Raw genomic sequence first — 15,034 nt, 5'->3', positions numbered from 1 at the left:
TGTTCTGCCTATGTTTTCTTCCGGGAGTTTTATACTTTCCAGTCTTACATGTAGGTCTTTGTTCCATTTGGAGTTTATTTTTGCATATGGTATGAGAAAATGTTCTAATTTCATGCTTTTAAATAAAGCTGTCCAGTTTTCCAAGCACCAGATTAAAAAGACTATCTTTTCCCCATTGTATATTCTTGCCTCCTTTGTTGCAGATTAATTGACCATAGGTTCTTGCTTTATTTCTGAACTACCTATTCTGTTCCATTGATCTATGTGTCTGTTTCTGTGCCAGTACCATACTGTTTTGATAAATGTAGCTTTGCAGTATAGTCTGAAGTCCAGAAGCCTGATTCCTCCAGCTCTATTCTTCTTTCTCAAGATTGTTTTGGCTATTCAGGGTGTTTTGTGTTTCCATAAATATTTTTAAATTATTTGTTCTAGTTTTTGAAAAAACGCCATTGGTATTTTGATAGGGATTGCATTGAATCTGTAGATTGCCTTGGAGAATATAGTCATTTTAACAATATGAATTCTTCCAATCAATGCACAACATATATATCTTTCCATCTATTTGCATCATCTTCAATTTCTTTTATCAGTGTCTTAAAGTTTTCTAGGTATAGGTCTTCTAACTCCTTAGGCAGATTTATACTTAGGTATTTTATGCTTTTTGATGTGATGGAAAATGGGATTGTTTCCTTGATTGTTTCCTTTACAATAGTTCGTTGTTAGTGTATAGAAATGCAACAGATTTCTGTATAGTAGTTTTGCATCTTGCAACTTTTCCAAATTCATTGATGAGCTTTTTGGTGGTGTCTTTGAGATTTTCTATGTATAGTATCATGTCACTTGCAAACAGTGACACTTCTACTTCTTCCTTTCAAATTTGGATTCCTTTTATTTCTTTTTCTTGTCTGATATCTGTGGCTAGGACGTCCAATACTATGTTGAATAAAAGTGGCAAGAGTGGGCATCATTATCTTGCTCCTGATCTTAGAGGAAAATGCTTTTTACCACTGAGTATCATGTTAGCTGTGGGCTTCTCATACATGGCCTTTATTATGTTGAGGTATGTTCCATCTATACCCACTTTGCTGAGGGTTTTGTTAAAAAAAAAAAAAAGGATGCTGAATTTGTCAAAACATTTTTGCATCAGTTGAGATGATCATATGATTTTTATTCTACAATTCATTAATGTGGTGTATCACACTGATTCATTTGCTGATACTGAACCATTCTTGCATCCTTGGAATTAATCCCAGTTGATCATAGTGTATGATCTTTTTATTGTACTGTTAAATTCAGTTTGCTAATATTTTGTGAGGATTTTTGTATCTATGTTCAATGATATTGGCCTGCAATTTTCTTTTCTGTGTGATATCTTTGTCTTGTTTTGGCATCAGGGTGATGCTGGCCTCATAGAATGAGTTCAGAAGCATTCCTTCCTCTGCAACTTTTTGGAATAGTTTGAGAAGGATAGGTGTTAACACTTCTTTAAATGTTTGGTAGAATTCACCCGTGAAGACCTCTGGTCCTGGACTTTTGTTTGTTGGGAGTTTTAAAAACTATTTATTCAATTTCATTACTGGTAATTGGTCTGTTCATGTTTCCTATTTCTTACTGGTTCAGTCTTGCGAGGTTGTACATTTCTAGGAATTTGTCCATTTCTTCTAGGTTTTCCATTTTATTGGCATATAGTTGTTCATAGTAGTCTTTTATGATCTATTTCTGTGGTGTTGGTCCTAACCTCTTTTTCATTTCTGATTTTATTGACTTGGGCCCTCTCTTTTTGTTTTTATGAGTCTGGCTAAAGGTTTATCAATTTTATCTTACCAAAGAACTAGCTCTCAGTTTCACTGATATTTTCTATTTTTTTATGAGTCTATTTCATTTATTTCTGCTCTGATCTTTACAATTTCTTTCCTTCTACTAAGTTTGGGTTTTGTTTGGTCTTCTTTTTCTAGTTCCTTTAAGTGTAAGGTTAGGCTATTTGAGAATTTTCTTGTTTCCTGAGGCTGGCCTGTATCGCATAAAATGCCCTCTTAAAACTGCTTTTCCTGCATCCCATTGATTCTGGATCTTTGTGTTTCTGTTTTCATTTGTCTCCAGTATTTTTTACTTCTTTGATTTCTTCAGTGATCTACTGGTTGTTCAACAGCATATTTTTTAGCCTCCAAGTATTTGTTTTTTGCAGTTTTTTTCCTTGTAGTTAATTTCTAGTCTCATACTATTGTGGTTGGAAAAGATGGTTGATATAACTTCAATTTTCTTAAATATACTGAGACTTTTTTTGTGGCCTAGCATGTGATCTACCCTGAAAAATGTTCCATGTGCACTTGAAAAGAATGTGTATTCTGCTGCTTTTGGATGGAATGTTTTATATATATCTAATAGTTCTATCTGGAATAATGTGTCATTTAAAGCCAGTGTTTCCTTATTCATTCTCTGTCTGTATGATCTGTCCACTGATGTAAGTGGTGTGTTAAAGTCCCAAACAATTATTGTGTTACTATGGATTTCTCCCTTTATGTCTCTTAGTATCTGCTGTGTACTTACGTGCTCCTATGATGGGTGCATATATGTTTAAAATTGTTACATCTTCTTCTTGGATTGATTCTATTATAGATTTCTGGTTTGTAGTTACCATGACTCATATATAGCAATCTATATATATATAAACACACACACACACACACACACGTATGTATGTGATTGTTTTAAGTTGCTGATCTCTTCATTTCAAACACATTTTAACAACCCTGCATTTTTACTCCCCCCCATGCCCATGACTACTGTTTTTGACATCATATTTTACATCTTTTTGTTTTGTGTATCTCTTTACTTATTGTGGATATAGACGATTTTACTACTTTTGTCTTTTACCCTTCCTACTAGCTTGGCATGTAGTTGATTTACTACCTTTACTGTATATTTACCTTTACCAATGACATTTTTCCTTTTGTAATTTTCACGTTTCTAGTCGTGCCTTTTTCCTTTTCACTTAAAGTCATTTTAACAATTCTTGTAGAGGTGATGGGAGACAAGATGGCGGAGTAGAAGGACTTGAGCTCACCTTCTCTTACAAAAACACCCAAAACACAACTAACTGCCGAATAACCAAGTTTTTTGTTCAAGTCAACAAAAAAAAGACTTGAACCTACCAAAAAAGATATTCTGCCCCCAAAAACAAAGAAGAAGCCACAACAAGACAGTAGGAGGGGCGCTTCTGTGATATAATCAAATCCCATACCTGCCAAGTGGGTGACCCACAAACTGAAAAATAATTATATCACAGAGGTTCTCCCACAGGAATCAGAGTTCTGAGTCCCACATGAGGCTCCCCAGCCTGAGGGTCTGGAATTGGGAGTAGGAGACTTCAGAGCATTTGGCTTTGAGGGTCAGTGAGGCTTGAGTGCGGGACTCCACAGGACTGGGGGAAACAGAGACTCCACTCTTAGACGGTGCACACAAGGTTTCATGTGCACCGGGACCCAGGGTAAAGCAGTGAGTCCACAGAAGCCTGGGCCAGACCTACCTGCGGATCTTAGAGGGACTCCTGGGGAGGTGGGGGTTGGCTGTGGCCCAATACGGGGGCAAGGTCACTGGTGGTGGAGGCCCCTAGGAAATACTCCTCAGTGTGAGCTCTCCTGGAGGTCACCATTTTGGCACTGAGACCTGGGCCCACCCAACAGCCTGCAGACTCCAGTGCTGGGATGCCTCAGGCCAAACAACCAACAGGGTGGTAACACAGCCCCACCCATCAGCAGACAGGCTGCCTTAAGTCGTCTTGAGCCCACAGCCACTTCTAGACATGCCACTTGACATGGCACTGTCCACCAGAAGGACAAGACCCAGCTCCACTCACCAGTGGGCAGGCATGAGTCCCTCCCACGAGGAAGCCTGCACAAGCTCCCAGACCAACCTCATCCACCGGAGGGCAGACATCAGAAGCAAGAAGAACTACAATCCTGCAGTCTGCAGAATGGAGCCCACAAACCCAGAAAGTTAGAAAACAATGAGATGGCAGAGATATATGTTCCAGACGAAGGAACAAGATAAAACCCCAGAAGAACAACTAATTGAAGTGGAGATAGGCAATCTGCCTGAAAAAGAATTCAGAACGATGATAGTAAAGACGATCCAAGATCTCGGAAAAAAAATGGAGGCACAGACTGAGAAGATATAAGAAATGTTAAAGATATAAGAAATGTTAAACAAAGAATTAGAAGATTTAAAGAACAAACAGAGATGAACAATACAATAACTGAAATGAAAAATACACTAGAAGGAATCAGTAGCAGAATAAATGAGGCAAAAGAATGAATAAGTGAGCTGGAAGACAGACTGGTGGAAATCACTGCTGTGGAACAGGATAAAGAAAAAACAAAAGAAACGAGGACAGTCTAAGAGACTTCTGGAACAACATTAAAGGCACCAACATTCACGTTATAGGGGTCCCAGAAAGAGAAGAGATAAAGGGCCTGAGAAAATATATGAAGAGATAGTAACCGAAAATTTCCCTAACATGGGAAGGGAAACACTCAAGTCCAGGAAGCGCAAAGAGTCCCATACAGGATAAACCCAAGGAGGAACAGGCTGAGACACATATTAATCAAGCTGACGAAAATTAAAGACAAAAGTTTTACTGAGCTCTGACCGCCACAGCAACAGTCAGCTCTACCCACCACCAGAGCCTCCCATCAAGCCTCTTAGATAGCCTCAACTACCAGAGGGCAGACAGCAGAAGCAAGAAAAACTACAATCCTGCAGCCTGTGGACCAAAAACCACAGTTACAGAAAGATAGACAAGATGAAAAGGCAGAGGGCTATGTACCAGATGAAGGAACAAGAAAAAACCCCAGAAAAACAACTAAATGAAGTGGAGATAGGCAACCTTCCAGAAAAAGAATTCAGAATCATGATAGTGAAGATGATCCAGGACCTCGGAATAAGAATGGAGGCAAAGATTGAGAAGATGCAAGAAATGATTAACAAAGACCTAGAAGAATTAAAGAACAAACAAACAGAGATGACCAATACAATAACTGAAATGAAAACTACACTAGAAGGAATCAATACCAGAATAACTGAGGCAGAAGAACGGATAAGTGACCTGGCAGACAGAATGGTGGAATTCACTGCTGCGGAACAGACTAAAGAAAAAAGAATGAAAAGAAATGAAGACAGCCTAAGAGACCTCTGGGACAACATTAAACGCAACAACATTCGCATTATAGGGGTCCCAGAAGGTGAAGAGAGAGAGAAAGGACCAGAGAAAATATTTGAAGAGATTATAGTCGAAAACTTCCCTAACATGGGAAAGGAAATAGCCACCCAAGTCCAGGAAGCGCAGAGAGTCCCATACAGGATAAACCCAAGGAGAAACACGCCGAGACACATAGTAATCAAAGTGGCAAAAATTAAAGACAAAGAAAAATTATTGAAAGCAGCAAGGGAAAAACGACAAATAACATACAAGGGAACTCCCATAAGGTTAACAGCTGATTTCTCAGCAGAAACTCTGCAAGCCAGAAGGGAGTGGCATGATGTACTTAAAGTGATGAAAGGGAAGAACCTACAACCAAGATTACTCTACCCGGCAAGGATCTCATTTAGATTTGATGGAGAAATCAAAAGCTTTACAGACAAGCAAAAGCTAAGAGAATTCAGCACCACCAAACCAGCTCTACAACAAATGCTAAAGGAACTTCTCTAAGTGGGAAACACAAGAGAAGAAAAGGACCTACAAAAACAAACCCAAAGCAATTAAGAAAATGGTCATAGGAACATACATATCGATAATTACCTTAAACGTGAATGGATTAAATGCCCCAACCAAAAGACATAGACTGGCTGAATGGATACAAAAACAAGACCCATATATATGCTGTCTACAAGAGACCCACTTTAGACCTAGGGACACATACAGACTGAAAGTGAGGGGATGGAAACAGATATTCCATGCAAATGGAAATCAAAAGAAAGCTGGAGTAGCTATACTCATATCAGATAAAATAGACTTTAAAATAAAGAATGTTACAAGAGACAAGGAAGGACACTACATAATGATCAAGGGATCAATCCAAGAAGAAGATATAACAATTATAAATGTATATGCACCCAACATAGGACCACTTCAGTACGTAAAGCAACTGCTAACAGCTGTAGAAGAGGAAATTGACAGTAACACAATCATAGTGGGGGACTTTAACACCTCACTTACACCAAAGGACAGATCATCCAAAATGAAAATAAATAAGGAAACAGAAGCTTTAAATGACACAATAGACCAGATAGATTTAATTGATATATATAGGACATTACATTCCAAAACAGCAGATTACACGTTCTTCTCAAGTGCGCACGGAACATTCTCCAGGATAGATCACATCTTGGGTCACAAATCAAGCCTCAGTAAATTTAAGAAAATTGAAATCATATCAAGCATCTTTTCTGACCACAACGCTATGAGATTAGAAATGAATTACAGGGAAAAAAACGTAAAAAAGACAAACACATGGAGGCTAAACAATACGTTACTAAATAACCAAGAGATCACTGAAGAAATCAAAGAGGAAATAAAAAAATACCTAGAGACAAATGACAATGAAAACACGACGACCCAAAACCTATGGGATGCAGCGAAAGCAGTTCTAAGAGGGAAGTTTATAGCTATACAAGCCTACCTAAAGAAACAAGAAAAATCTCAAGTAAACAATTTAAACTTACACCTAAAGAAACTAGAGAAACAACAAACAAAACCCAAAGTTAGCAGAAGAAATCATAAAGATCAGAGCAGAAATAAATGTAATAGAAACAAAGAAAACAACAGCAAAGATCAATAAAACTAAAAGTTGGTTCTTTGAGAAGATAAACAAAATTGATAAGCCATTAGCCAGACTCATCAAGAAAAAGAGGGAGAGGACTCAAATCAATAAAATCAGAAATGAAAAAGGAGAAGTTACAACAGACACCGCAGAAATACAAAGCATCCTAAGAGACTACTACAAGCAACTTTATGCCAATAAAATGGACAACCTGGAAGAAATGGACAAATTTTTAGAAAGGTATAACCTTCCAAGACTGAATCAGGAAGAAACAGAAAATATGAACAGACCAATCACAAGTAATGAAATTGAAACTGTGATTTAAAATCTTCCAACAAACAAAAGTCCAGGACCAGATGGCTTCACAGGTGAATTCTATCAAACATTTAGAGAAGAGCTAACACCTATCCTTCTCAAACTCTTCCAAAAAATTGCAGAGGAAGGAACACTCCCAAACTCATTCTATGAGGCCACCATCACCCTGATACCAAAACCAGACAAAGACACTACAAAAAAAGAAAATTACAGACCAATATCACTGATGAATATAGATGCAAAAATCCTCAACAAAATACTAGCAAACAGAATCCAACAACACATTAAAAGGATCATACACCACGATCAAGTGGGATTTATCCCAGGGATGCAAGGATTCTTCAATATACGCAAATCAATCAATGTGATACACCATATTAACAAATTGAAGAATAAAAACCATATGATCATCTCAATAGATGCAGAAAAAGCTTTTGACAAAATTCAACACCCATTTATGATAAAAACTCTCCAGAAAGTGGGCATAGAGAGAACCTACCTCAACATAATAAAGGCCATATATGACAAACCCACAGCAAACATCATTCTCAATGGTGAAGAACTGAAAGCATTTCCTCTAAGATCAGGAACGAGACAAGGATGTCCACTCTCACCACTATTATTCAACATAGTTCTGGAAGTCCTAGCCACGGCAATCAGAGAAGAAAAAGAAATAAAAGGAATACAAATTGGAAAAGAAGAAGTAAAACTGTCACTGTTTGCGGATGACATGATACTATACATACAGAATCCTAAAACTGCCACCAGAAAACTGCTAGAGCTAAGTAATGAATATGGTAAAGTTGCAGGATACAAAATTAATGCACAGAAATCTCTTGCATTCCTATACACTAATGATGAAAAATCTGAAAGAGAAATTATGGAAACACTCCCATTTACCATTGCAACAAAAAGAATAAAATACCTAGGAATAATCCTACCTAGGGAGACAAAAGACCTGTATGCAGAAAACTGTAAGACACTGATGAAAGAAATTAAAGATGATACCAACAGATGGAGAGAGATACCATGTTCTTGGATTGGAAGAATCAACATTGTGAAAATGAGTATACTACCCAAAGCAATCTACAGATTCAATGCAATCCCTATCAAATTACCAATGGCATTTTTTACAGAGCTAGAACAAATCACCTTAAAATTTGTATGGAGACACAAAAGACCCCGAATAGCCAAAGCAGTCTTGAGGCAAAAAAATGGAGCTGGAGGAATCAGACTCCCTGACTTCAGACTATACTACAAAGCTACAGTAATCAAGACAATATGGTACTGGCACAAAAACAGAAACATAGATCAATGGAACAAGATAGAAAGCCCAGAGATTAACCCACGCACCTATGGTCAACTAATCTATGACAAAGGAGGCAAAGATATACGATGGAGAAAAGACAGTCTCTTCAATAAGTGGTGCTGGGAAAACTGGACAGCTACATGTAAAAGAATGAAATTAGAATACTCCCTAACACCATACACAAAAATAAACTCAAAATGGATTAGAGACCTAAATATAAGACTGGTCACTATAAAACTCTCAGAGGAAAACATAGGAAGAACACTCTTTGACATAAATCACAGCAAGATCTTTTTTGATCCACCTCCTAGAGTAATGGAAATAAAAACAAAAATAAGCAAATGGGACCTAATGAAACTTCAAAGCTTTTGCACAGCAAAGGAAACCATAAACAAGACGAAAAGACAACCCTCAGAATGGGAGAAAATATTTGCAAACGAATCAACGGACAAAGGATTAATCTCCAAAATATATAAACAGCTCATTCAGCTCAATATTAAAGACACAAACACCCCAATCCAAAAATGGGCAGAAGACCTAAATAGACATTTCTCCAAAGAAGACATACAGACGGCCACGAAGCACATGAAAAGATGTTCAACATCACTAATTATTAGAGAAATGCAAATCAAAACTACAATGAGGTATCACCTCACTCCTGTTAGAATGGGCATCATCAGAAAATCTACAAACAACAAATGCTGGAGAGGGTGTGGAGAAAAGGGAACCCTCTTGCACTGTTGGTGGGAATGTAAATTGATACAGCCACTATGGAGAACAATATGGAGGTTCCTTAAAAAACTAAAAATAGAATTACCATATGACCCAGCAATCCCACTACTGGGCATGTACCCAGAGAAAACCGTAATTCAAAAAGACACATGCACCCGAATGTTCACTGCAGCACTATTTACAATAGCCAGGTCATGGAAGCAACCTAAATGCCCATCAACAGACGAATGGATAAAGAAGATGTGGTACATATATACAATGGAATATTACTCAGCCATAAAAAGGAACGAAATTGAGTCATTTGTTGAGAAGTGGATGGATCTAGAGACTGTCATACAGAGTGAAGTAAGTCAGAAAGAGAAAAACAAATATCGTATATTAATGCATGTATGTGGAACCTAGAAAAATGGTACAGATGAGCCGGTTTGCAGGGCAGAAGTTGAGACACAGATGTAGAGAATGGACATATGGACACCAAGGGGGGAAAACTGCAGTGGGGTGGGGATGGTGGTGTGCTGAATTGGGCGATTGGGATTGACATGTATACACTGACGTGTATAAAATTGATGCCTGATAAGAACCTGCAGTATAAAAAAACAAACAAACAAAACAACTAATACTAAACTTTCTTTGGGTTATTTGTAAGGAAATATGTTAATATAAATGTTTCAGACATTACATGAAATTTCTAAAAATCTTATATTTGTATTTGTATGGAAATATGTATGAAAATATGTTAATATAAATGTTTCAGACATTAAAAAAAAAATTAAAGACAAAGAGAAAACATGAAGAGCAGTAAGAGAAAAGCAATAAATAACATACAAGGGAATCCCCATAAGGTTATCAGCTGATTTTTCAGCAGAAACTCTGCAGGCCAGAAGGGAGTGGCAGGACATATTTAAAGTGATGAAAGGAAAAACCTACAACCAAGAATACTCTACCCAGCAAGGCTCTCGTTCGGATTTGACAGAGAAATCAAAAAGCTTTACAGACAAGCAAAAGTTAAGGGAATTCAGCATCACCAAACCAGCTTTACAACAAATGCTAAAGGAACTTCTCTAGGCAAAAAAGAAAAGCCCAAAACTAAAAACAAGAAAATTATGAATGGGTAAAGCTCACTGGTAAAGGCAAACATACAGTAAAGTTAGGAAATCATCCACACACAAATATAATATCAAAACCATCAATTGTGAGGAGAGTAGAAATGCAGGATACTGGAAATGTATTTGAGATTAAGAGACCAGCAACTCAAAACTATCAAAACTATCTTGTTTATATATATAGATATACTGCTATATCAAAACCTCATGGATGGTAACTGCAAACCAAAAATCCACAACAGAAACCCACATGCTTCCTGATTTCAAACTACATTATAGTAATCAAAACAGTATGGTATCGGCACAAAAACAGACACATAGATGTGTGGAACAGAACAGAGAGCCCAGAAATAAACCCACACATATATGATCAATTAATTTATGACAAAGGAACCAGGACTATACAATGGGGAAAGAAGAGTCTAATCAATAAATGGTGTTGGAAAAACTGGACAGCTACATGCCAAAGAATCAAACCAGTTCATCTGTACCATTTTTCTACAGATGAACCAGTCTGCAAGGCAGAAATAAAGACACAGATGTAGAGAACAAACGTATGGACACCAAGGGGGGAAAGCAGTGGGTGGTGGTGGTGGTGGTGGTGGTGGGATGAATTGGGAGATTGGGATTGACATATACACACTAATATGTATAAAATAGGTAACTAATAAGAACCTGCTGTATAAAAAATAAAATAAAATTCACACACAAAAAAGAATGAAACCGAACCACTATCTCACACAATACACAAAAATCAACTCATAAAGGATTAAAGTCTTAAATATAAGACCTGAAACCTAGGGGCTTCCCTGGTGGCTCAGTGGTTAAGAATCTGACTGCCAATGCAGGGGACATGGGTTCGAGCCCTGGTCCGGGAAGATCCCACATGCTGCGGAGCAACTAAGCCCGTGTGCCACAACTAGTGAGCCTGTGCTCTAGAGCCCGCGAGCCACAACTACTGAAGCCCCTGCGCCTAGAGCCCATGCTCCGCAATGAGAAGCCACCGCAGTGAGAAGCCCACGCACGACAACAAAGAGTAGCCCCCACTTGCCGCAACTAGAGAAAAGCCCACGTGCAGCAACGAAGACCCAAAAGCAGTCAATAAATAAATAAATAATAAATTCTTAAAAAAAAAAAAAAAAAAAAAACCTGAAACCTAAAACTCCTAAAAAAAAAATAGATGGTAAGCTCCTTGACATGGGTCTTGACATGATTTTTTGGATTTGACCAAAAGCAAAAGCAACAAAAGCAAAATAAACAAGTGGAGCTACATCAAAAAATCTTCTGTACAGCAAAGGAAGCCATCAACAAAATAAAAAGGCAACTCATGAAATGGGAGAAAATATTTGTAAATCATATATCTGATAAATGGTTACTATCTAAAATATATTAAAAAACTCAAGCAACTCAATAGGAAAAAAAAAAGAAACAATCTAATTATAAAATGGGCAGAGGCTCTGAATGGACCTTTCCCCAAAGACATTCAAATGGCCAACAAGTACATGAAAAAGGGCTCAACATCACTAATCTTCAGGGAAATGCAAACCAAAACCACAATTAGCTATCACCTCACACCTGTTAGAATGTCTATCCTCAAAAAGACAATAGATAACAAGTGTTGGTTAGGATGTAGAGGAAAGGGAACCCTTGTGCACTGTTGGTGGGGATGTAAATTTCCAACCACTATGGAAAATATGGAGGTTCCTCAAAAAATTAAAAACAGAACTACCAGGAACTTCCCGGCTGTCTAGTGATTAAGACTTCGCCTTCCAATGCAGGGGGTGCAGGTTCAATCCCTGGTCAGGGAGCTAAGATCCCACAGGCCTTGTGGCCAAAAAACCAAAACATAAAACAGAAGCAATATTGTAACAAATTCAATAAAGACTTTAAAAATGGTCCACATCAAAAAAAACTTAAAAAAAAATTCTAAAAAAATAGAACTACCACATGATCTAGCAATTCCACTTCGTGATTCCATGAAATCACCACCTTGAAAGGATATTTGCACCGCCATGTTCACTGCAGCATTATTTACAATAGCCAAGACATGGAAACAACCTAAGTGTCAATCGACGGATGAATGTATAAATAAAACGTGATACACACACACACACACACTCACACTCACACATACATACAATGGAATGTTATTCAGCCATAAAAAAGAAGGAAATCCTGCCATTTGTGACAACATGGATGGATCCTGAGGGCATGATGTCCAGAGAAATAAGTCAGACAATGAAAGACAAATACACAATGATCTCACTTTTATGTGGAATCTAAAAAACTCAACTCATAGAAACAGAGAGTGTCATGGTGGTTGCCAGGGGCTGGGGGCTGAAGGAAATGGGAAGATCTGGGTCAAAGGGTACAAGCTTCCAGTTATAAGGGCAATGAGTACTAGGAGTGTAAAGTACAGCTTGGTGACTACAGTTAACCATACTGTATTGTACACTTGAAAGCTGCTAAGAGAGTAGACCTTAAAAGTTCTCATCACAAGAAAATTTGTGGTGATGGATGTCAACTAAACTTACTATGGTGATCATTTTGCAATACATACAAATGTCAAACCATTATGTTGTACACCTACAACTAATACAGTGTTTATCTCAATTAAAAAAAAAAAAGATCACCCTCCAAAATGTAAGGGTGATGCTGACAAAATGGGTATTTCTCGAGTCTTCTTCAAAGAAAAAAACGTAGCTTCAGGAAGGGGTTGTGAGCAACTTGTTTTGCAAGCTGCCTGGCCAAGGTAATGGTGATTTTGGGGGGGCGGGTAGTAAGACTTTGTCAGTGTTCATCGTGTTGAGTAAGTATAAGTGAGAAGGTATCTGAGTTCGGGTCACCTGACTACTTATACAGAAATATCTCTGACACAAAGACAACAAAGTAGGCTTTGGAAGTAAGGGTAAGTCCAAATCTTTTTTAAAATGAATTTTTTTCCCCTTGTGCCAAAAGGGAAAGAAACCTCTCACCCACTCCCTTTTCTGAGAACATTTCCTTGAGCAAACTAGTAATTGTAAATCCTTTGTCTGTCCCTTTGATATAAATATACACCTTTTTAAAAGCTAAGGAAGCCTCTTGCCGGTTTACAACCCAAGAAAATCTTTCTTAGCGGCTTTGGTGTCATCTGAAGTGTAAACATCAAGGAAGATGGAGTCCCCATCTCCTTGTCTCTGTGTGAGTCAGAGCTCGGTTCTTGGCTCTGTGTTGTAACTACGCGGTTATCATAGATACTGAGAAGTCTTATTTTTCTTCTACATAACGGCTATTAGCTAACACAAATACCACCCCAACTACCTGTGAATTTAGAATGAACTATGTGTAGCAAATGGTTCTGTCAAGTTCTCTTAAGGACAAATTACTGTTTATCTTGAGGGCATGTACTTAATATGAAATAGGTTATAGGTTATATCTGGCTGGATACATAAAGGGGTGAGAATTCTTTCTGTCTTTGCAATCCCATTAGCAGATTGCCCGTGATGGGCGTAGCAATCTGGTTTAATGCTTATTCTCTAATAAAGCTATTTAGTTCTTTCCTACATTTGTAGAGAGGAATTTCTTGGTTGGCAGGAGATTTTATTTTTAATTATTTCTGTAACAGCTTCCATGACCTGAAATACCCCCTAGAACATTCAACAAGTTGTTAGAATCCTGAATGCAGCAATCAATTTTTGGACCGAAACCTAATCATGCACTTGTCCGCCAGGAGGGTGTCCTCCATGCAGAGACAACTGTTCTAATTTGATATACATAGCTATATCTGTATCTGCACGATCTCTCGCATACTTTGCATATATATATATAGACCACGGCGACTTCAAAGCACCTCCCCTCAGAACTGCCCCTCTGGCGTCCCTTCTTCCAGGCTAACTGCACGCAGAATTTCATCTATCGCTCCAGAATCCCCCTGGTAACACAAAGGCCGGGAGCAAGCTTTAAGGTTGAGAGGCAATCAACACGCTTTTGAGAAACAGTCCTCCGCTGTGACGCCAGGCTCAGACAAGAAAGTCTGGGCAATTTTTCATCCCGTAATTCTGAACAAAGAAATGGAGGCAGGGAACCAGCTCTGAACCCTACACTCACCCAATCAAGTGGAAGACCCGTCTTTTGCACCTGGGCTTCCCGACTTTGCCCTTCTCATCAGCCTCCCTCCCTGGCTGGGCTCCTTATTTACTCCCAGCACTGGAAAGTCACGAGCACCTGTGGCGTCTTCAACCCCCACTCTGGGAAAGCCACAGTCCCAGTCCCCGCCCACCTGCCAGGCACCCCGTGGCCTCACCTGCGGACCGCGAGGGGCGCAGCCGTAGCCCGGGGCCGCCTCGCCGCCGGCCCCGCGTCAGCCTGTAGAAGCAGTAGCAGGCGCCGGCCGCTAGGACCAGGCCCGCCGCCACCCAGCCCACATCCCGGGCGCCGCCCATGCTGCCGCTGGGGCCACGCGCAGCGCTGGGCCTGGCGCAGGAGGGTCCGAAGCCAGAGGGTGCTGTCGCCGTCCGGGTTCTAGCCGACGGAGAAAGGAAATGGGCGACTGAGCTCCGCCTCTCGGAAACCGCCCTGTCGGCCCGGACGCGTCCCAGCGGCTTCCTCGAGTCTGGGCGGGGCGCGGGTGAAGGACAGCGAGACTCGGTGAAGAGCTGCAAGGACTAAACGCCCCAAGAGCACACACCAGGGGCCGCCCCCGCCGCCCGGAGGCGGGTTCCCGCCCCGGCCCGAGGTTCACCTCCCGGCAGTCCGCGGCCCCAGGGTGGGCGCTCGGG

General features: G+C 39.5%; 1 protein-coding gene across 2 annotated transcripts in view; it reads right to left on the bottom strand.

Annotated features, from left to right (window-relative positions):
* Positions 1-15,034, bottom strand: part of ARMC10 (armadillo repeat containing 10) — a 47,350-nt gene extending 32,316 nt beyond the window's left edge. The window contains exon 1 of one of the 2 annotated variants that reach the window (XM_036863638.1): positions 14,560-15,034. In XM_036863638.1, coding sequence (XP_036719533.1) covers positions 14,560-14,698 — 139 coding nt within the window. In that variant the 5' untranslated portion in view covers positions 14,699-15,034. The remainder of the gene's footprint in view (positions 1-14,559) is intronic. The other variant, XM_036863637.1, reaches the window with a different exon arrangement.

Source organism: Balaenoptera musculus, chromosome 9, assembly GCF_009873245.2.
Source record: "Balaenoptera musculus isolate JJ_BM4_2016_0621 chromosome 9, mBalMus1.pri.v3, whole genome shotgun sequence".
Classification (NCBI taxonomy): Eukaryota; Metazoa; Chordata; class Mammalia; order Artiodactyla; family Balaenopteridae; genus Balaenoptera; species Balaenoptera musculus.
Note: the sequence above shows the minus strand (reverse complement) of the source record. Positions and strands in the feature narration are given on the sequence as shown.